The sequence below is a fragment of the Oryctolagus cuniculus genome, chromosome 4 (genome assembly GCF_964237555.1).
Source record: "Oryctolagus cuniculus chromosome 4, mOryCun1.1, whole genome shotgun sequence".
NCBI lineage: Eukaryota > Metazoa > Chordata > Mammalia > Lagomorpha > Leporidae > Oryctolagus > Oryctolagus cuniculus.
Window position 1 is genome coordinate 82,238,293 of NC_091435.1, and position 24,391 is coordinate 82,262,683.

Genomic DNA, 24,391 nt, shown 5'->3' on the forward strand with positions numbered 1-24,391 from the left:
TATTGACCATTCAGTAAAACTTCATTAGCTGATTATCAATTTTGGGAAAAACCTAAAAAAACATATCTTAAAAGATTTTTACCATGCAAGAGTATGATATGGTCTATGGAGATTACATACCAAACAACAAAATATTAACTTACAAGTTCTGTCAAATATCTGAGGTGTCCAATTTCTTCTGGAAGTGAGACCAATTTGTTATTACTAGCAATTAAGACTTTTAATGGTAAATTACACAAGTGTACTGGCAACGTTGACAGCTGGTTTCGACTAAATGGATAAAGAGAGAAAGAGAAGAGTCAGAGCTCACTACTGAAGAAAAATTTTTCATCTTTCCCATTCTAGACTCAGTAAAATAATAAATGAGACATACAAAGAATAAACAAGACATCTTATTTGAATTTTAGCCTTCCAGTTGTAGTTTTAGGCACAGCACTGAACTCATCTGCATGTTACAAAGATTGTATATTGAGGGTCTTAATATTTCCATTACTTATCTTACAGGGTACTTGCAAAATGAATGTAAATAATAAAGTGCTATATAAACATACTTTATTAAAGTAAAATTTATATAAGAAAAAACTATCTAAAAAAGTAGTAGACAACTATCAACACTTGTTCTATAAATAAAATCATTTGCAACTTATTTGCCTCACCATTACATTATAACCAAATATACTTAAGTGACTCAAATACAGCTCCATGCAAGACAAGTGATATTCTGTGACTTCATATATTAACAAAGGAATCCTTTTATTTATATAAAAAACATGAAAATTGGAACTAAAAATAAAATAAAACACATCTTTCATTAGGATAAAAAATAAACTGAAATTTTTCTTGGGTGATTTCCCCTTCTTAATCCTTAGGATCAATTTCCTTTTTTTTTTTTTTTGACAGGCAGAGTGGACAGTGAGAGAGAGAGACAGAGAGAAAGGTCTTCCTTTAGCGTTGGTTCACCCCCCAATGGCCGCTGCAGCTGGCGCATCATGCTGATCCGAAGCCAGGAGCCACGTGCTTCTCCTGGTCTCCCATGAATGTGCAGGGCCCAAGCACTTGGGCCATCCTCCACTGCCTTCCCGGGCCACAGCAGAGAGCTGGACTGGAAGAGGAGCAACCAGGACAGAATCTGGCATCCCGACCAGGACTAGAACCTGGGGTGCCAGCGCTGCAGGCAGAGGATTAGCCTATTGAGCCGCAGCGCCAGCCTAATTCCCTATTTTCAAGATCTTTTGCTGATTTAACTAATATAAACCACGAGCCTTTAATACTTTTTAATACAATAATTATTGTACTTATGGACATTTATCTGAAGGAAACAGAAAAATTAATCTTTTATATTAAAAGTTTTCTAATATTACTTTATCATGAAAACTAGAAGAAATACCAAAGAGAAAAATAGGTTTTTTTATAAAGTATATAAAATGTACAACAAATTATTATATTTACAAATATTTCCAAAAAATATTTCATGACATAGGGAAAAATTCATTTAAAACTTGATTGAATGACTAAAATTCACTTAAAAACAGAAGGAAAAGAGCAATAATTATGTAACCCAGACACAACATTTTCATGAATTTCCTTTATGCTTTTCTATATTTGTGAATTTTCTCTAATGAACAGTTTTTATAGTGAAATAAAAAAAAATTCTTGTAAGATGTTAAAAAAAATAAAAGAGCTGCATAAGTGCATTATACACTTGGAACTTAATATAATAACAATACAAGGACCAAAAGAAGCAATTTCAGATCTTCTAGTCTTATTTGAAGAAGGTCATTTGAAAGTATAATTAGACAATCATTATTATAAGGCAGCTGCAAGCTTATTAGGCTAATTGCTAGTAGGGTCTGTATTTACTACAAAGCTGAAGATAAAGGGAGAAACTGCAAGTACCTTAGGAAATACTGGTAACATATCCTAACAGCATGAACAAATACTACTACTAAGAACAGATAATGTAAATATTCATAAATATTTTAGTGAAAGAGATGAGAAAAATGAAAAGACAACATAAAACAAACTTTTTTTAAAAAAAGAATATTCTTACCTAACATTCAAGAATGTTAGAGCTTGCAGATTTAGAATTGCCTCTGGGATATACCGAATACAATTTTGATACAAGTTGAGATTTTCAAGAGAAACAAAGTGACAGGCTTCTATAGGAATTTCTGAGAGGCGATTTCGTGACAAATCTGAAAGAAAAAAATAAAGTTTAAAATGAGCCCTCAGAACTTTAACATATGTCTTTAAATTGGTTGTTGGGAGATGCTTATTCCTTTTGAGATTCCACATGTACTAAAAAAATCTTACTTTTTGTGAACAACGGAGTTCTAGTGTGTATCTGCCTGCAAATTCCAACAAAGATTATATAACTAAATTCCAAATATTCTAGGAAAAAACAGATCCCTAAAATCTACGTTTCCAAAGACAACACAAAACATGAGATTCTTACAAAAGCAAAACAAAAAAAAATATTTTTCTTCATCAAAGGTTACCAGGATCATGTCAAAAGGACTTAGGAAACAACTCTGTCCTGCTAAGCAAAGATGAGACAATTTGAGTTTCAATGAAGATAATAACTGCAGAGGACTGAAATTCATCATATAATGAACTACGTTAGTTTATAATAACACATCTTTTCCCAACAGATGACAAAAGACCAGTTCCTTATCTTTTAAACTGGTGAATTAAGAAAAAGAATCAAATATTTATCCTGCCTTAGCTCTATGACGGTATCACTGGTAGTGAAATAGGGAGATGAAGTGAGGCATGTCTAAAATCAGAAATTATATGCTTCGCACTAAAATAAACTATCACATATGGCCTTGCCAAGAGAACCACAATTAGAATGTGAACCTAATCAAGCCTCTAGACAGCCCCAAACTTCCAGAAAATTCAGAGGACAAAGAACAGGCTGATACACCATCACTCCATCATTACCCATCTAGAGTTTTCAAAAATTTTTTATTTATTTGAGAGGCAGAGATACATAGAGGGCTCCCTTTGTTTCTTCAGTCCCCAAATGACCACAATAAGCAAGGAGCCAAGAATACCATTCAGGTTTCCCATATGTGTGACAATGACCCAATTGCTTGAGTTACCATCTGCTGTCTCCCAGGGTGCACGTTGGCAGGAAGCTGGAATTGGGAAATGAATCAACTTGGGGCAAATTCAGTCCAATTTGAATTCCTGGTGACTGATTTCAGCCCAGCCCAAGTCTCTGTGTTTTGGACATTTGGGAAGTAAATCCTCTCTTTCAAATAAAAAAATTTGAAAAATAAAATAAACAATTACTTGTTAATTTTGAATAATTAGCTAGCTTTAAATATCTACTTTTAAAATCAGAGTTTTTAAGAGTTCTCTTAAGCTTTGCCACTAAAAAGTATTCATTTGAGGCAGGGAGCAAGTGAGCTGTTTCTTCCTTGATTTGGTTCAATAATTTTTTAATATGCTATGAATTCATAAATGAAGAGACTGAATTAGTCATAAACCATATTATAGATAACACAGTAAGATAATATTAGTTTACAAGGTATATTTCCTGTCATAATCCCTAAAAAAGAAAACTTTTCATCCCAAGAAATACAATAAATGAGGAAAAGAAAAATAAATCTTACCCTTTAGCTAGGAAAAAAAGGGGGGAGGGGTGGCACTGGGGTCAAGCCACTGCCTCCAGTGCTGGCATCACATATGGGCGATGGTTCGAGTCCTGGCTGCTCCACTTCTGATCCAGCTCTCTGCTATGGCCTCAGAAAGCAATGAACGATGGTCCAAGTCCTTGGGCTGGGCCCCTGTACTCATGTGGGGGACCTGGAAGAAGCTCCTGGCTCCTGGCTTCTGATCAGCCCAGCTCTGGCCATTGCAGCCATTTGGGTAGTGAACCAGTGGATGGAAGACTTCTCTGCCTCTGCCTCTATTTCTTTGTAACTCTTTCAAATAAATAAATAAATCTTAAAAAATATGTTTTACTTCTTAAACTTTTTTCTAGTTATAAAAGCAATATGTTTTATCTTCATAATGTAGAAGACTGTACTAAAACATAAAATGTGTTTAAATAGAGTGTTACCCCAGATGCCCCAATGGAGCTCCTACTAACCATAATCCCTTATAGGTTTTTGTGATAAACATTTCATTGACAGTTTTACATTTTAGCACTTCATAATTTATAGTTTTGCCTCCTGTGTTATAACATTTCCTGTTAACTGCTGTAATATATTGCTACAAACTCAGTGGTATAACACAAACTTACTAATTCCACAGTTCTAGAGGTCAGAGGTTGGAAATGGGTCTCACTGGGCTAAAATCAAGGTGTCAGTAAGGCTGTGTGAATTCTGGGGGCCTTTAGGGGAGAGTCCATTTCCTTCCATTTCTAGCTTCTACAGACTGCCCACATTCCTTGGCTCATATCTCCATTCCCCCATCTTCAAAGCAGCAAGGTTAGGACGAATTCTCCTCATGGTACCATCTCTATGATTCTCCCTCTTCTGCCTCCTTCTTCCACAATTAAGGATCCCTGTGACATTGTCTGCCCCCTGCATGTGTTTCTGTCCCCTACCCAAGATAATCCCTGATACTTTTCCTATTTTAAGGTCAGCTGATTAGTAATCTTAATTTTCTGTACCATGTACCCTAGTATGTTCAGGTTATAGGGATTAGGATGGGGACATCTTTGAGGAGCCATAATTTTACCGATCACATCTCTGAACTTTCTAAAAGTAGAAGCATACTTTATGTGTATACCTTTGTGACATAATCAACATTTGAGATTCATTCATGTAGCCGCATACCGCAGCATTTCTTGCCTTTTCTTTTCTTTTCTTTTTTTTTTGACAGGCAGAGTGGACAGTGAGAGAGAGAGACAGAGAGAAAGGTCTTCCTTTTGCCGTTGGTTCACCCTCCAATGGCCGCCGCGGCCAGCGCGCTGCAGCTGGTGCAATGCGCTAATCCAAAGGCAGGAGCCAGGTGCTTCTCCTGGTCTCCCATGCGGGTGCAGCATGGGACAAGCACTTGTCCATCCTCCACTGCACTCCCGGGCCACAGCAGAGAGCTGGCCTGGAAGAGGGGCAACCGGGAAAGAATCCCGCGACCTGACCGGGACTAGAACCTGGGGTGCCGGTGCCGCAGGTGGAGGATTAGCCTATTGAGCCACGGCGCCAGCTCTTGCCTTTTCTTAAAAGATTTTTATTTACCTGACATAAAATATTTATTTTATTTGAAGGCAGAGATACACAGAGAAAGAGAGGGAGAGATAGAGAGAGAGGTATTTTTCATCTGCTGGTTCATCCCCGCCCCCCAAAAGGCCATAATGGCCAGGGCTGGGTCAGGCTGAAGCCAGGAGTCAGAAGCTTCATTTGGATCTTCAAGCACTTGGGCCATCTTCCATTGCTTTCCTAGGCACACCAGCAAGGATGCTGGCATTGCAGACAATGGCTTCACCTGCTATGCCACAGTGCCAGCTACTCCTTTCTACTACTTATTCCAATTGTAAACCAATCTCTCTCTCTCTCTCTCTCTCTCTCTCTCTCTCTCTCACATACACACATATGTAATATGACCACTATTTTCAAAAAAGATTTACTTGAAAGGCAGAGTTACAGAAGCAGAGAGAGAGAGAGAGAGAGAGAGAGAGAGAATCTTCCATCCGCTGGTTCACTCCCCACATGGCCCAACACCTGGAGCTGGACCAGTCTGAAGCCTGAAGCCAGGAGCCAGGAGCTTCTTCTGAGTCTCCCATGCAGGTGCAGGGGCCCAAGCACTTGGGCCATCTTCTTCTGCTCTCCCAGGCCATAGCAGAGAGCTGGATCAGAAGTGGAGCAGTCAGGTCTTGAACCAGCGCCCATATGGGATGCCAGCACTACAGACAGCAGCTTTACCCACTACGCCACAGTGCCAGCCCCAAGAGCACTATCTTAAAATTTATTTTTTATTTATTTAAAAGGCAAAGAAGCAGAAAAAGAGGTGGTAAGAGTGTGCTCCCGTTTGCTGGTTCAGTCCCCAAATGCCTTAAGATGCAAGAGACAGCTGTTGGAGCCCAGGAACTGAACTCAGGCATTTTGGTGAGGGACACAGCATCTGAATCCCAAACATTATTTTTTTTTTTGGGTAAGATTTATTTATTTAAAAGTCAGAGAGAAAGTTACACACACACACACACACACACACACACAGAGAGAGAGAGAGAGAGAGAGAGAGAGAGAGAGATGACTCTCCAATCGGCTGCAATAGCCAGCGCTGTGCCAATCTGAAGTCAGGAGCCAGGAGCTTCTTCCAGGTCTCCCATGTGGGTGCAGGGGCCCAAGGACTTGGCACCATCTTCCACTGCTTTCCCAGGCCATAGCAGAGAGCTGGATCGGAAGTGTAGCAGCCAGGACTAGAACTTGCATCTATATGGAATGCCAGCACTGCAGGCAGCGGCTTCACCAGCTACACCACAGTGTCGGCCCCCCAAGTGTTATCTTTTAATTCCATTTCTTCACAAAACATGAAGTTCCCTCATATCTCAAAGTGAAAATGCTGTGTAATAAAATATACATATTATCAACTTCACCAGAGAATGCCAAAGTTGTACCAAATTACAAATCTACCAGCAGTGCAGAGTTCTTGTGGCTTTAGATCCTCACTAACTTGTTAATTTGAGACATTATTTTTATTTTAAAATTATTTATTTACTCTGAGAGACAGAGTAAGATCTTCCAGTGTGGGGTTTTTTTTTGACTTTTTGGGGGGGGGGCACTGGCTCATGTCACGGCTGCTTCACTTTTTTTTTTTTTTCTTTTTGACAGATAGAGTTAGACAATGAGAGAGAGACAGAGAGAAAGGTCTTCCTTCCATTGGTTCACCCCCCAAATGGCTGCCATGGCTGGTGTGCTGCGCCGATCGGAAGCCAGGAGCCAGGTGCTTCCTCCTGGTCTCCCATGCGGGTGCAGGGCCCAAGCACTTGGGCCATCCTCTACTGCCCTCCCGGGCCAAAGCAGAGAGATGGACTGGAAGAGGAGCAGCCAGGACTAGAACCCGGCGCCCATATGAGATGCCGGCACCGCAGGCGGAGGATTAAACAAGTGAGCCACAGCAGCACCAGCCCTTAATTTTTTTAAAAATTTATTTATTTGAAAGGCAGAGGCAGAGAGAGAAAGAGAGAGAGAGAGAGAGAGAGAGAGAGAGAGACTGACTGACTTCCATCCACTGGTTCACTTATCAAATGGCCACAACAGCTGGAGCTGCACCAATCTGAAGCAAGGAGCCTGGAGCTTCTTCCAGGTCTCCCATGCAGGGGCCCAAGGACTTGGGCCATCTGTACTGCTTTCCCAGGCCATAGCAGAGAGCTAGTTCAGAAGTGGAACAGCTGGGACTCGAACTGGTACCCACATGGGATGCCAGCACTGCAGGTGGTAGCTTTACCCGCTATGCCACAGTGCCAGCCCTTCCATTACAATTTAACCAGGCAGTCCCTTACGGGATTTTTAACTGCTGTGCCAAATGCCTACCCCAATAGGATTTTTCAAGTTTTGTTATCTAGCCCATTTGTTTCTCATAGAAATATAGAAACAAAACTAGTTTTTGTATGTTGATTTTGTATCTGGTATTCTTGGTAAATGTTTTTATCACTTCATATAATTTTTGGCAGATTATTTTGGGTTGTATATCTATAATTACATGTCCTATAATGAAAGCTTTGATTTATTAATTTAATTTCCTTACTGTGCTGGCTAGAACCTCCAATACAATGCTGAATAAAAGTAGCAACAAAATATCCTTGTTCTATTTCTAATTTCAAAGATTTTCTGTGGGCTAGTGTTGTGGAGTAGCGGGTAAAGCCTCTGCCTGCAGTGCCAGCATCCCATATGGGTAATGGTTCAGGTCCTGGCTGCTCTGCTTCTCATCCAGCTCTCTGCTGGGAAAGCAGTAAAAGATGGCCCAAGTTCTTGGGCTCCTGCACCCATGTGGGAGACTTGGAAGAAGCTTCTGGCTCCTGGCTCCTGGCCTTATCACATTAAGGAAATTCTTTTCTATTCTTATTTGTTAAGTTTTTATCAGTAATGAGTGCTTAATTTGTCAATTACTTCTTCCTCTATCTCTTGAGATTATAAAAATTTTATATTTTATATTAATTATCAAATTACTGTTCACCCTTCACTTCATTATTCTTCTAAATTTTTATTGTTCTTATGAATCTTTCATTTTATTACTGTGAAATTAATATTCTAATATTAAAAACCTTATATTCCAGCTGGCGCCGTGGCTCTCTAGGCTAATCCTCCGCCTTGTGGCGCCGGCACACCGGGTTCTAGTCCCAGTCGGGGCAACGGGTTCTGTCCCGGTTGCCCCTCTTCTAGGCCAGCTCTCTGCTGTGGCCAGGGAGTGCAGTGGAGGATGGCCCAAGTCCTTGGGCCCTGCACCCCATGGGAGGAGACCAGGATAAGTACCTGGCTTCTGCCATCGGCAGCGCGGTGCGCCGGCCGCAGCGCACAGGCTGCGGCGGCCATTGGAGGGTGAACCAACGGCAAAAAGGAAGACCTTTCTCTCTGTCTCTCTCTCTCACTGTCCACTCTGCCTGTCAAAACAAAACAAAACAAAACAAAAACAAAAAACACCTTACATTCCTAAGTCCAACTTACTCACGATGCATTATCCTTCTTCATATTAGCTGGATTAATTCTGTTAATATCAGCTCAAAATTTTTTCATATGTGATCATGAATATGTTTGGACTGTAATTTTCTTTTTGCATACTGTCAGCCAATATTGTGCGTGCTAGTCTCGTGAAATTTATTGAGTGTACATCTACATTTTTGCAATTAAAAATAATTCTAAAAACTTAATTAAGAAGACAGACAGATGTGAGAGGGAGGAGAGGAAGGGGAGAGCGAGAAAGCTTCTACCTGCTAGTTCACTCTCCAAATGCCTACAACAAGTGGGGCTGGTCTGGGGGCAAAACCAAGAGCTAGAAACTCAATCCAGGTCGCCACATGGGTGGTAGGAACCCAGTAACTTGAACACTTACAATTGCCTCCCAGAGTCTGCATTAGCAGGAAGCCAGAGTCAGGAGCTAGAATAGGGAATCAAAAGCCAGGTACTTCAATGTGGGATGTGTATGTGTCTTAATTGGCATCACTATTAACTTGCAAGCTAAACACCTACCCCATTATTTCCTATTTTTCTTTTGGTTGAAAGGGTTTATGTAGGTTTCAGATTATTTCTTTTTTAAAAAAAAAAGTTTGTTAGAATTCATTGCTGAAGCCATCTGGGTTGGAGTTTTTCCTTGAAGGAAGATTTTCCACCACTCACTGAATTTTTAAAATATTTCTAAGACTATTTAAGTATTAAATATTAATCAGGGCTGGTGCTGTGGTATAATAGGTTAAGTCTCCGCCTGTGGCTCTGGCATTCCATAAGGGCATAAGGCATCCCATAAGGTTCAAATCATGGCTGCTCTACTTTCAATCCAGCTCCCTGCTCAGTCGCCTGGGAAAGCAGTGGAAGATGGCCCAAATACTTGGGCTCCTGCACCCATGTGGGAGACCCAGAAGAAGCTCCTGGCTCCTGGCTCCTAGCTTTAGATCAGTCCAGTTGTGGCCATTTGGGGAATGAACCAGCAGATGGAAGACCTCTCTCACTGTAACTCTGCCTCTCAATTAACAAATAGAATCTTAAAAAAAAAAAAAAAAAAAAAAAAAAGATTATTTATCTTCTTGAACCAGTTTTAAGTTACTATAGTCTAGATATTTTCTATTGTTATAATTTTAAAATTTTATTCACATACATTCATAATGTCCTCTTTATTTTTAATTTAAGATTTTTATATTATCTGCTATTTTCACTTCTGATTTTGGCTAGTTTTATCTTCTTCCTTGATCAATCTCACCACAGGCTTATAAATGTCATTAAGTTTTACTAAAGTGTCAACTTTGGTTTTGTTAATCCTGTTCATTGTATGATTTTTATTCTGTTAACTTCTGTTCTTGTACTTACCATCTTCCTTCTATGGGAAGGAATGTGCCACTCTTTTTCTAACTGATTGAGAGGATGCTGCTGTGCTTAGAACATGATTTGGCTCCCCAGCTCTAGTAGACACTTAAACCCAAAGCCATAAGCTAATGGTACTGAGAAGGTGACAACTTGGTTTAATGATGGTACCTAGGAGGTGGGCCTGAGTCCCTGGAGACACCTCCTTGGAAGTAGCTCTCCCCAGAGTTGGTTAAAAAAAAAATGCCTAATTGGGCCCTACTATTCTCTCAGCTTCCCAGCTTGCCATGGGATTCTCCCTCCACACACACTGCCACTGACAGACTCAAGCTGCATCAGAACCAATGGTGCCAGCCCAATCTAAAACTATGAGCCAATATCAAACTTCTTCTTTAATGATTAGCTTGACTTAGGTATTTAGTTGTAGTAATCAAAAGCTGACTAATACAGACAGCCCATTAATGTTTTCTTAAAATTTATTTTATTTATTTTGAAAGGCAAAGCCCAGCCCTGACAATCGTGGCCACTTGGGGAGCGAACCAGCTGATGGAAGACCTCTCTCTTTGACTCTGCCTTTCAAACAAATACATCTTTTTTTCTTTTTTCCCCACAGAGTGGACAGTGAGAGAGAGAGAGACGGAGAGAAAGGTCTTCCTTTTTTCCGTTGGTTCACCCCCCAATGGCCGCTGTGGCTGGCACACTGCGACTGGCGCACCACGCTGATCTGAAGCCAGGAGCCCAGGTGCTTCTCCTGGTCTCCCATGCGGGTGCAGGGCCCAAGCACTTGGGCCATTCTCTGCTGCCTTCCCAGGCCACAGCAGAGAACTGGAATGGAAGAGAAGAAACTGGGACAGAATCCGGCATCCCGACCGGGACTAGAACCTGGGGTGCCGGTGCTGCAGGCGGAGGATTAGCCTATTGAGCCAGGGCGCCGGCCTAAATAAATGTTTTTTTTAAAAACATGTATTTATTGGTGGGGCCGGTGCTGTGGCTCACTTGGTTAATCCTCTGCCTGTGGCGCCGGGTTCTAGTCCCAGTTGCTCCTCTTTCAGTCCAGCTCTCTGCTGTGGCCCAGGAGGGCAGTGGAGGATGGCCCAAGTGCTTGGCCGCCTATACCCACATGGGAGACCAGGAGGAAGCACCTGGCTCCTGGCTTCCGATCGGCGCAGCGCCGGCCGTAGTGGCCATTTGGGGAATTAACCGACGGGAGGAAGACCTTTCTCTCTTTCTCTCTCTCTCTCTCTCTCACTGTCGGTAACTCTACCTTTCAAATAAAAAAAAAAAAGATTTATTTATTTGAAAGACAGAGCTACAGGGAGAGGTAGAGACAAAGAGAGAGGTCTTCCATCTGCTAGCTCACTCCCCAATTGGCCGCAATGGCTGGAGCTGCGCTGATCCAAAGCCAGGCGCCAGGAGCTTCTTCTGGGTCTCCCACACAAGTACAGGGGCCCAAGGACTTCGGTCATCTTCTACTGCTTTCCCAGGCCACAACAGAGAGCTGGATCGGAAGAGGAGCAGCAGGGACTAGATAATTATTTTTAAATATATGTATTAAAGCTATAAAATTTTCTCCAAGTACTGTTACTTCTGTATTTTTATATATAGTATAAAATACATTAGAATATGAGAAAATACTTATTAGAATATTTCCATTTTGATTTATTTCTGTCAGAATGTATTTTTTTTTTTCTTTTTGACAGGCAGAGTGGACAGTGAGAGAGAGAGAGAGAGAGAAAGGTCTTCCTTTGCCATTGGTTCACCCTCCAATGGCCGCCGCGGCCGGTGCACCACACTGATCCGATGGCAGGAGCCAGGTGCTTCTCCTGGTCTCCCATGCGGGTGCAGCATGGGACAAGCACTTGTCCATCCTCCACTGCACTCCCGGGCCACAGCAGAGAGCTGGCCTGGAAGAGGGGCAACCGGGACAGAATCTGGCACCCCGACCAGGACTAGAACCCGGTGTGCCAGCGCCGCTAGGTGGGGGATTAGCCTATTGAGCCACGGTGCCGGCCTATCCTTAATTTCAATGTTTCAGGATCTTTATGTTTTAATGTGTTTGTTATATATAGTAAATACATGATTTTTATTTTTTACTGTTATCTGACAATCTACTTTTTAAAAAAATTTTATTTGAGAGAGAGAGCTTGTTACAGAGAGGGAGAGACAGAGAGAAATGTCCTCCATCCACTGGTTCACTCCTCAAATGGGCACAATGGCCAAAGCTGAGCCGATCAGAAGCCAGGAGCTAGGAGCCTCTTCTGGGTGTCCCACGCAGGCGCAGGGGCCCAAGCACTTAGGCCAACTTTCACTGCTTTCCCAGGCCATAGGAGAGAGCTAGATCAGAAGAGGAGCAGCCGGAAATCGAACTAATGCCGTTACGGGATGCTGGCGCTGCAGGCAGCAGCTTAGCCTACTGTGCCACAGTTCTGGCCCCTGACAATCAAATTGAACTGAAACATTCAGTTAATATTTAGCATAATTCCCCATATATGAATTTTAAAGGATTTTGTTATTTCTGACAGATGGACTTCATTGCCCTTTGAATATCGTTGCTCTTTCCTTACTTTTTTTTTTTTTTTGACAGCCAGAGTGGACAGTGAGAGAGAAAGACAGAGAGAAAGGTCTTCCTTTGCCGTTGGTTCACCCTCCAAAGGTTGCCACGGCCAGCGCGCCACAGCTGGATGGCCCAAATCCAGGCCAGCTCTCTTCTGTGGCCCGGGAGTGCAGTGGAGGATGGCCCAAGTGCTTGGGCCCTGCACCCCATGGGAGACCAGGATAAGCACCTGGCTCCTGGCTTCGGATCAGCGCCACAGCCAGCGCACTGCTCTGATCCGAAGCCAGGAGCCAGGTGCTTATCCTGGTCTCCCATGGGGTGCAGGGCCCAAGCACTTGGGCCATCCTCCACTGCACTCCCGGGCCACAGCAGAGAGCTGGCCTGGAAGAGGGGCAACCAGGACAGGATCCGGCACCCCAACCAGGACTAGAACCCGGTGTGCCGGAGCCACAGGTGGAGGATTAGCCTATTGAGCCACGGCACTGGCCTCTTTCCTTACTATTAGAAACTAAACTGAAGGCCAGTGCTGTGGTGTAGTGGGTAAAGCCACAGCCTGTAGTGCCAGCATCCCTTATGGGTACTGGTTTGAGTCTTGGCTGCTCCACTTCTGATCCAGCTTTCTGCTATGGCCTGGGAAAGCAGTAGAAGATGGCCCAAGTCCTTGGGCCCCTGCACCAATGTGGGAGACCCAGAAGAAGCTTCTGGCTCTGGATTGGCACAGCTCTGGCCATTGTGGCCATGTGGGGTTTTAAACAGCAAATGGAAGACCCCTGCTCCCCCTCCTCCGGAAAGGAAGGAAGGAAGGAAGGAAGGAAGGAAGACAATAAACTGTTCAAAACTGTAAAATACCAGCTAGATCACTGACAGATATTACTAATTTCATTAATCATCAAAGATCAAACTAAGGAAATAAACCTAGGGCTGGCCCAGGCCAAAGCTAGGACCAGGGAATTCAATCTAGGTATCTCACACAAGTGGCACAGACCCAAGTCCATGAGTCATAACTGCTGCTTGCCAGGGTGTGCACTAGCTGGATGTGGGACTTGAACCCAGGCACTCAGATATGCGATGCAGGCATCCCAAGCTATATCTTAACTGTGGTACCAAATACCTGTCCCAGTATACTCTGCTTTTTTAAAAAGATTTATTTATTTATTTGAAAGGCAAATTTAAAGAGGCAGAGGCACAGAGGGAGAGAGAGGTCTTCAATCTGCTGATTCACTCCCTAAATGGCTGCAATGGTCAGGAGCCAGGAGCTTCCCTGGATCTCCCATGCAGGTCAGGGGCCCAAGGACTTGAGCCATCTTCTACTGCTTTCCCACGCCATTGCAGAGAGCTGGATTGGAAGTGGAGTAAACAGGACTGGAACCGGTGCCCACGTGGGATGTTGGCACTGTAGGTAGCAGCTTTATCTGCTATGCCACAGCACTGGCCCCTATACTCTACTGTTAAAAAAAAAAAACACACACACACACACACACACACACACAAATAAAACAAATAGAAAGTTAATTGAAATTTATATTAAATGTGTGAAATAGTTTCCTTATTCTTAAGTGAGGTAAAGAATGGAAAGGGGGGGTCTGGAACTGTGACGTAGTGGGCCAAGCCTCTGCCTACAGAGCCAGCATACCATATGGGTTCTGGTTCGTGTCCGGGTGCTCCTCTTCTGATCCAGCTCTCTGCTAAAGGCCTGGGAAAGCATTAGAAGATGGCCCAAGTCCTTGAGCCCTTGTACTCATGTGGGAGACCTGGAAAATGCTCCTGGCTCCTGGCTTCCGGTCAGCCCAGCTCTAGCCATTGCAGCCATTTGGGGAGTAAAGCAGCAGATGGAAGATAATCTCTGTTTCTCCTTCTCTCTTCGTATCTCTCTGCCTTTCCAATAAAGTTTTTTTTTTTTAAAGCTACCCAGTCTCACAGAAAGTATTTAATAAATCTCTACATTATGAGAGTAGACAATATGTCTGTTTTGGTTGAAGAAATAATATATAGTCCAGACTAAAAATACCTTATTTTCAAAGAGCTAAACATTTAGCTAAAATAAATCAAATCCAAAGATTGAGAGGAAAATCTGTATGTTTACCAAACTGTACAGAGAAATATTTTATGATAAAAAAGACAAGAAAGATTACAGGGGCTGGTACTGAGTGCAGTGAGTTAATCCTCACCTGCGGCACCAGCATCTCATATGGGCGCTGGTTATAGTCCCAGCTGCTCTGCTTCTGATCCAGCTTTCTGCTATGGCCTGGGAAAACAGTAGAAGATGGCCCAAGTGCTTGAGCTCCTGCACCTGTGTGGGAGACCAGGAAGAAGCTCCTGGCTCCTGGCTTAGGATCAGCTCAGCTCCAGCTGTTGCAGCCATCTGCGGAGTGAACTAGCAAGATGGAAGATCTCTCTCTCTCTCTGTCTCTCCCTCTCACTGTCTGTAACTCTACCTCTCAAATAAATAAATAAACAAACTTAAAAAAAAAGAAAGATTACAACTGCAGAATAGTATTTTAAGAATATATCCAGGGTCAGAATCATGACACAGCAGCTTAAGTTGCCACTTGCTATGCCACCATTCCATGTGGAAGCAGGTTCAAGTCCTGGCTATTCCACTTCCAATCCAGGTCCCTGCTAATGTGCCTGGGAAAGTAGTGGATGATAGCCCAAATTCCTGGGCCCTTAACACCCATGTGGAAGACCTGGATGGGGTTCCAGGCTCCTGGCTTTGACCTGACCCAGACTCAGACACTGCAGTCATTTGGAATGAACCAGATCATGGAAAATTTATTTTAACTCTGCCTTTCAAATAACTAAATCTAAAAACGTATATAATATAACAACTTTGGCTCTCTTTATTCATTCTGAAGTATAAAATATATTTTAATTTGTGAAATTCTCCTTCTTAGTCAAAAGTATCCATGTATATTTATCTATTTACTTATTATCTGCCTGGCCTCATGGATTTTCATTTTATTCAATGGTTAATAAAATTTATTAAACTCCTTATTCCTTTGTTGCCCAAATTGTCCCAAACTGGCTAGGGGAACTCCTCTTTGGGCTAGCTCCTGCGTCTTTTTGATATGTCACCTTCATTTTTTGGGTTGTGTTCCTTTAAATACTTCCTTAAATTCTGGCACAACAAGATGTTCCAGGTTTATCTTGCAGCTTCCTTGTCTGAGTTCTGGAATCAGCAAAATATTTCTCAGGCTTGTGTATTAGAAACTTCTGTTGCAAGTCAGATTTGGGTGAGTGGGGAAGAGGAGAAACCATCAATCCTGAAGAAAGTTGTAGAATTCAATGACTCTTGTTCTTTTTAGCCACTACGCTTTGGAGTGGTCTATTAAACAGCCATCAAAAAGCAAAACAGAAATTGGTACTTGGAAGCAGAGAGCTGATGTATGAAAAAGCTAACCACTGGCATGGGACTTTGAACCAGCAAGCAGATAGTAGGCCTAACAGGGCTTCTCAGAGTCCATTAGTAAAGGCTGCAGGGTGGTAAAAAAAAATGCTCCTGAAAGATGGAGAAAAAAGGCACTCTAACTCTAGTTCTACTCTGGAAGAACAATTAATTAGAGAAATTATAACCTGCAATAATGTAGTAGATTATAAAGGTACCTAATGGATTTAAATCACCATAAACCTATGTGGCTATCTGCTGTGAAACTGAAATTGAGAAGAAATGTATGACAACAAAGATAAAATACATATTTGTCCTTTTCAAATAATGTGATAAAATGAAAGATATCACCTAATTTTTAAAAATCCTTTTAGTTTCCTTAGGAAAGAATGTGAATTTCTATACAGAACAGGTTCTGGGTCACTTATGTTTGGAAAATAGACCCATTGTAGACTCTACAAAGTCTGGCCTACTTCTTACAATATTTTCTTTCCTCCTTTTTTATATTTCTTCTTTTATCTGCCAAAAAAGAGTTTTCAAAACCATACCCTAGACAATAAAATTGGGAGAAAAACTATTTCTTACTTGAGATAAATTATATAGCCATATTTTAGTTCTGGCTCTACTGTCTAATACCATCTTTTTTTTTTTTTAAGATTTATTTATTTGAAAGAGTTACAGAGAGAGAGAGAGAGAGAGAGAGAGAGAGAGAGAGAGAGAGAGAGGTCTTCCATTCGCTGGTTCACTCCTCAATTGGCTGCAATGGCTGGAGCTGCACCGATCCAAAGTCAGGAGCCAGGAGCTTCCTCCGGGTCTCCCACATGGGTGCAGGGGCCCAAGGACTTGGGCCATCTTCCACTATTTTCCTAGGCTACAGCAAAGAGCTGGATCAGAAGTGGAGCAGCTGGGTTTCGAACCAGCGCCCCTATGGGATGCCGGCACTACAGGCCGTGGCTTTATCTGCTATACCACAGTGCTGACCCCTCATACCATCTTAGTCTCGAGAACACTTAAGAATCTTTGATGCTAGAGTGTGATGCTTTCAACTATTATTCCTTGCAAGAAGCATATAAGAGGTTTCTTCTTCTCTCTCCAGCTAACTGTTCAATACCTTTATAATTTATGAATCAGGAACAGCTGCTCTCTCTTTTCTGGGGATAAACACAGAAACCAAAGAAGTATCAGTAATGGATTCTTAAAGCTGAAGAAAGCTTTAGGGACACATTAATTAACAGACATGGCATTTCTCCCCAGCAATTTTATGTCTGTTTTTGCTTAAGGTTGTGAAAGTCACAAGGTCCTGAAAAAGAATATAATTATTTTACAGATGTGATGTTGCAGGCCGGCACCGCGGCTCACTAGGCTAATCTTCCGCCTGCGGTGCCGGCATTCCGGGTTCTAGTCCTAGTCAAGGAGCTGGTTCTGTCCCAATTGCTCATCTTCCAGTCCAGCTCTCTGCTGTGGCCTGGGAAGGCAGTGGAGGATGGCCCAAGTGCTTGGGCCCTGCACCTGCATGGGAGACCAGGAGAAGCACCTGTCTCCTGGCTTCGGATCAGTGCAGTGTGCCAGCCACAATGCGCCAGCCATAGTGGCCACTTGGGGGGGTGAACCAACAGAAAAGGAAGACCTTTCTCTCTCTCTCTCTCACTGTCTTAACTCTGCCTGTCCAAAAAAAAAAAAAAAAAAAAAAAAGATGTAAAGTGCAGATATGATATTACTCACTTCTCATAAGGTAGAAAAAATTTTTTAAAATAAAAAATTTTTAAATATACTTGATTTGTTATAATAGCTTGTTAACTTAATAATAATTTGTTAACTTAATAATAGCTTTATACATTAAATATCTTAAAGGAAAATAAGTTTATATGTAATGTTTCAACATTTAGGTCAACAAAATCTTTATTTGCTTGCAGAGAAGTCTATCAATTTTGCCCTTTTCATTTGCAGAGAGTCACACTGTTATAATCACCATTCTTCACTTTTTCTAAATTCCCTGGAGCAAGCTTTTTTTTTCAAACCAATGTCTTTAAAAACAAAAAATCACATGAGGCAGAGAGAGAGCAAGAAAGAGTTCCTATCAGGGCCAGCATTGTGGTGTAGCAGGTTAAGCCTCCACCTGAAGTGCCAGCATCTCATATGGGCAACGGTTCATGTCCCAGCTGCTCCACTTCCAATCCAGCTCCCTTCCAATGTGCTTGAGAGGGAAGCAGAGGATGGCCCAAGTGCTTGCATCTCTGCACCCACCTGGGAGACCTGGGAGAAGCTCCTGCTTGGCACAGCCTCGGCCACTGTAACCACTTGGGGAGCAAATCAGGGGATAGAAACCTCTTGTCTCTGTCTCTCTTTCAAATAAATAAAATAAACCTTCAAGAAAAAAAAAATACCCTCTCATCTACTAGTTTACTCCCCAAATGTCCCCATTGGTGAAGCTGGGTTAAAGCTGGGAGCAGGAAACTCAATCCAGGTCTCCCACATCAGTTGCAGGGACCCAATGACTTGAGCCACCATTGCTGCCTCCCAGAGTCTACAAGACCAGAGAGCTGGAGTCAGGAGTCAGAGTAGTGAGTCAAACCCAGTCTTAACTGTTAGCCTAAATGCTTGCTCTCCAGTGTCTGCTTTGTATACTGAAAGTGCCCAAGATCACTCCTCCTGACCTACCAGGTCTAATTTTCATACTTTCACCCACATTCTCCTCATTCTCATGTAAGCTATCAGAAAAACTACCTATCTGAATAACAAAGTAAGTTAAATTCAGTGGGCTAAAAAATTACAGATTTTTTTTTACATTTAAATCTAAGTCCTCTACACCTACAACAAATCAGCCTGAACTCATTCAGTCCTATAGAGTTCTTCAGTGTTTTTCCAGCCATTGTGTATGAACAAACCTCATTTAAAAAATAGAGGTTGGGGTGAGCATTTGGCCTGCTGGTTAAGCTGTCACTTAGAAAATCTTCATTCCACATTAGAGTACCTGGGTTTGACCCCCAGCTCTAGCTCATTATTCCAGTTTCCTGCCACTGCAGGCATTTGAGGAGTGAGCCATCAGATTAGATCGCAATCAATAGCACCCCCCCCCCCCCCCGCTGCCCCCGGCCAATTTCCGCTGCCTCTCAAATAAAAATTAAAAACCAGATGTTTTGGCTATTGTGTATTGCTTACTATCATCAATGTATACAGTCACTTTTTTGGCATTTCATCAGCTCACAATAATCTATTTCTTTCTCTCATTCACAGGGGCTGACCCCTTTTTCCTTCCCAGATTTTCAGGCATATTATCAGTGATTCTTAACCTCAGAGACCGTCAATGCAAGTTAACACTAAACTTTGGGCTCCCCTAAATCAGGATAACTTTGTAAACTCCTGCCCCTTCTTCAAGAGTCATCTCAAGCATTTTCTTTTTTATATTTATTTTGACTTGTCTAGGCACTCAAAGGATTGTCCCACTGTTCTGTTCTTCCACTATAAAAATTATCACATGGTAATGTGATTCTTCATTAGATTATGAATTCCTTGAGATCAAGAGCTTTGTATCTTTAACAACTAATGCAATACCTGATACTTGAACTTATTAATGGGTCAACTTTTTTGCTAGAATTAAGTTAACTTGTGCTAACATTAAATATGTCATGCTGATCAAATGTCTAGTTCGCTACTTCATGTTTTTTATTTTTTTTTTCATTTTTTATCTTTTATTTAATGAATATAAATTTCCAAAGTACGACTCATGTGTTACAATGGCTTCCCCCCCCATACCGTCCCTCCCACCCACAACCCTCCCCTTTCCCACTCCCTCTCCCCTTCCATTCACATCAAGATTCATTTTCGATTATCTTAATATACAGAAGATCAGCTTAGTATACCTTAAGTAAGTATTTCAACAGTTTGCTCCCACACAGAAACATAAAGTGAAAAATAATAGATGATTTTTTTAAAATGATGATGAAATCAGATCAGACCTATTGTCATGTTTAATCCCAGTGAGAGTCAAGTTGGGAATTGATAATTTCTTTCTTTCTTTCTTTTTTTTTTTTTTTTTTTTTTTTTTTACAGAAGATCAGTTTAGTGTACATTAAGTAAAGATTTCAGTCGTTTGCACCCCCATAGAAACACAAAGTGAAATATACTGTTTGAGTACTCGTTATAGCATTAAGCCTCAGTGTACAGCACGTTAAGGACAGAGATCCCACATGAGGAGTAAGTGCACAGTGACTCCTGTTGTTGACTTTACCAATTGACACTCCTGTTTATGGCATCAGTAATCTCCCTATGCACCAGTTATGAGTTTCCAAGGCTATGGAAGCCCTACTTTATGTTTTTTATTAAAAACTGAAAGATTATTTATAAAGGAACAAAATCTTTAGTTATGGCTCCATTAAGAGAAACACCACGCAGGATCTGCAGTAGAGAAAATGTAGGTGACACACCTACATATCAAATCAGATCATATCCAGAGCCCCATCTCTGAAAAATAAGTTTAAACTAAAAGGAGTTGGGGGAGACATTTAGCCTAGTGGTTAAGATGCCTATGTCCTGGCTGGCGCCGCAGCTCAAGTAGTTAATCCTCCGCCTGCGGCGCCGGCACCCTGGGTTCTAGTCCTGATTGGGGCACCGGATTCTGTCCCAATTGCTCCTCTTCCAGTCCAGCTCTCTGCTGTGGTCTGGGAGTGCAGTGGAGGATGGCCCAAGTCCTTGGGCCCTGCACCCGCATGGGAGACTGGGGGAGGCACCTGGCTCCCGGCCATGGCGGCCATTTGGGGGGTGAACCAACAGAAGGAAGACCTTTTTCTTTCTCTCTCTCTCTCACTGTCTAACTCTGCCTGCCCCCCCCCCCAAAAAAAAAGAAAAAAAAAAAAAAAAGATGCCTATGTCCCATATCAGAGTACCTTGGTTCAACTCCAGATATCAGTTCCTAATTCCAGTTTGTTGCAAATGCAGACTTCAGGAGGCAGGAATACAGTTCAAGTAATTTGGTTCCTGTCACTCACATGGGAGGCCTGGATTTGTTCTTAGCTCCTGACTTCAGTCCAGCTAGTCCCAGACATTAAGGGTATCTGGGGAATGAACCAGTGGATGGCTGCTCTCTCTCTCTCTCTGCCTCTAAAATAAAAAAATTTAAAAAAACAATTCAGGGCCAGTGCTGTGGTGCAGTAGGTTAAACCTCTGTCTGCGGTGCCAGCATCCCATATGGGTGCCGGATTTAGTCCCGGCTGCTCCTCTTCTGATCCAGCTCTCTGCTATGGCCTGGGAAAGCAGTAGAAGATGGCCCAAGGCTGGCACCACAGCCCAATAGGTTAATCCTCCACCTGCGGCGCTGGCACACTGGGTTCTAGTCCCGGTCAGGGCGCCGGATTCTGTCCCGGTTGCTCCTCTTCCTGTCCAGCTCTCTGCTGTGGCCCGGGAGGGCAGTGGAGGATGGCCCAAGTGCTTTGGCCGCCTAAACCCATATGGGAGACTGGGAGGAGGCACCTGGCTCCTGATCAGCGCGGTGCGCCTGCCGCAGTGGCCACTGGGGTGAACCAACTGAAAAGGAAGACTTTTCTCTCTCTCTCTCTCTCACTGTCCACTCTGCCTGTCAAAAAAAAAAAAAAAAAAAGGAAGAAGAAGAAGATGGCCCAAGCACTTGGGCCCCTGCACCTGCACGAGAGACCTGGAAGAAGCTCCTGGTTCCTTTCTTCGGATTGGCCTCAGCTCCAGCCGTTGCAGCCATTTGGGGAGCGAACCAGTGGATGCAAGTCCTTTCTCTCTTCCTCTCCCTCTCACTGTCTGTAACTCTACCTCTTAAATACACAAATAAAACCTTAAAACAAAACAAAACAAACAAACAAAAACTTGGGGCCAGTGCGGTAGCATAGCATGCAATGCTGCCTGCCACCTCTAGTGCTGGGATTCCATATGGGCACTAATTCGAGCCCCTGCTGCTCCACTTCCGATCTACTGCTCTGCTATGGCCCGGGAGTGCAGTGGAGGATGGCCCAATTGCTTGAGCCCCTGCACCCCCTGTGGGAGACCAGGAAGAAGCTCCTGGCTCCTGGCTTTGGATCTGCGCAGGTCTGGCTGTTGCAGCCAACTGGGGAATGAACCAGTCAGTTCTATCTGTCTCTCTCTCTCTCTCTCTCACTCTGCTGCAGAGATTAGGGGAGTAAACCAGCAGATGGGAGCTCTTTTGCCAAAATAAATTAAAAAATTTTTAAAAATCTAATGTGTTATTCTCAAAGTAGGAAAGAAATGTAATCTGCTCTTTTTAGTGATATGTACCTTAAAAATCTCTTTAAAATTACAATATTTTCTAATAATCATATATTGTGCCTCAGCAATAAACTGAATAATATACATATTACAGAAACAAAAGTCCAAAGTATTCTTGAACTTTGAATCTCAAAATTAGTCTCACAACTGTGTAACAACTATGAAACAGTGTTTATTAACTTCTTTCCTTCCTAACCTTATTTTTCTTTGTCAGGGAGAAAAATAGTTTAACATTTTATTCTATTTGGTTATATAATTATGAAACTAGGACTTACTTCTTTTAAATCAGAATGATTAAGCCAGGAAAACCTAGATGCATTCCAGCCCAAACACAAATTAATGTTTTCAACAGTACGGCATTTATTAAGAAATGCTGGCTTTCAAAAGTCTTATGTTCTTCTAATAATTCCTTTAGGCTATCCCACACAATGACATCATCCTTACCAAATAAAGCCCATTATGCAACACCCCCTACACAGTACCATCACTTTCTAGAAGAACAGACTACTATGAATGACTAAAAGCGTCAGAGATTATGACAAATATCTGAGTTCATAATTTTCAACACTGAACAATGTGAAATTTAAAAGAATATTATTCCTATAAAATAAAGAATAATATTCTTTAATAGTAAAAACTGGCATATTCAAATTACCAAAAAATTTCTAAAACACACATTCAATATGAAAGTAAAAAGCCAAATTCTAAAGGAATGTTAAGTCCCTAAAGAATTATATAAAAGTAACAGCTTAAAATATTGATAAGTATTTAACAAATGACTTTAATACTATTTATGGTGCATCTCACGGACTAAAGAATACCATGGAGAGAAAGAACACAAAGTTGTCCATTAAATGAAAATACTGTGATGACAAATGACACTTTAACACTTTTGAAATTTTTTCTTTAAATCTGCCACTTTAAAAAAAATAAAGTATTTCCTTTTTAATTTCAACTATTATGCCATTCTCTTAAAATTTCCTTGAAATTGAATACAATAAAATTATCTTATTTTAGATATTAATATTAATTATGTAACCCAGAGAGGTCATAAAAAATGATTTTCTAACATTTTTAATTTAAAAAGTCATATTATTTTTATATAACATTGGGGTTATCTTTTAAAAACTTTTAAATTTTTATTTTTGTCAAGTAATTGAATTTATATACTTAAAAGCACCAATTAGTTCTGCTTTTGGGAAGATGGAACAGACAGATGTACTTTTTCCTACTCCTTCACTGAGTACAACTAAAAATCTTGGACATTACTTATGAAACATATATAAGAAGACTAAAAGCTTGAGGGATGACAGCTGGGGACCTCCAGAACTCAAAGGACAACAGCGATGAATTCCCAGGATTTTCTTTTTGTCTCAAATTTTCCAGGCTTGAAGCTATGCAGCTAACAAGTCCAAGGTGGCAACCCAGAAACACCAATGGGCAGAGACAAAGAAACAGTCTGCTCTCTCTAGCCAAAGGATCAGGAAAGGGGCAGCTTTGCTAGATAGGACACTTCTATACAATAACTGCTCTGCCTCAGCCAAACACCTCAGAAAAAAACGTGGCCTCATCCTTACCCAAGCCAGCAAATGCTGACTGGGGAGCTGAAGCTACCCTTGTCACACTGAAACAATGCATTTCAGCATCTCTTACTCTCTTCCCACTGGGGTAGTATTAGGAGAAAACCAAATAAGGAGTTGGAATTTTCATCTCTGATGGAAGGTAATGAATCCCCCTTCTCTACCAAGAATAGGTCAGTGGAGACCATATAGGGAGCCTGGACTTCCACCCTGACCAGCAGTAACATGACTGTTTATCATCTAACTCATGTGGGTCAGAGAAGGCCTAGTAGAGGGTCAGACCTGTCACCACCACCCAACATCAACATTCCCTGCCCCTGTGGTATCAGTAGCAGGGGGCTATGAGAATAGTAATGACATACTTCTACCCCTTCCAGCCACGGAGGTACCATGGGAGAGCTGGTGAGGAGCTGACACTCCCTACCTGCACAGCAGAAACAGGATTCCTTCCTGCATATTCAGGTTTCCACGAATGCCTAGCAGCAAACCTGGATCTCTGCCTTCACAGGGCAGTCATGAGGAAGCCACCTTCCTCCCCAGGCAGAGTGGAAACCAGTTAAAACAGGAGCGTAAGTTTCAACTTATACTACCAAGTACCAGAAAGATCTCAAACTCAAGGAAAAAAACAATCAATAAATGTCAAAAGTGAAGTGAAACATTA

The 24,391-nt window shown here is 42.0% G+C and overlaps 1 protein-coding gene across 27 annotated transcripts in view; it reads right to left on the reverse strand.

Moving 5' to 3' along the window:
- LRCH3 (leucine rich repeats and calponin homology domain containing 3) overlaps positions 1-24,391 on the reverse strand; it is a 152,047-nt gene that overhangs the window by 97,182 nt on the left and 30,474 nt on the right. For all 27 annotated transcript variants that reach the window (XM_051859207.2, XM_070072253.1, XM_070072247.1 and 24 more), the window contains exons 2-3: positions 2,051-2,195; positions 144-270 (exon numbers count right to left, since the gene is read on the reverse strand). In XM_051859207.2, the coding sequence (XP_051715167.1) occupies positions 144-270; positions 2,051-2,195 (272 nt within the window). The remainder of the gene's footprint in view (positions 1-143; positions 271-2,050; positions 2,196-24,391) is intronic.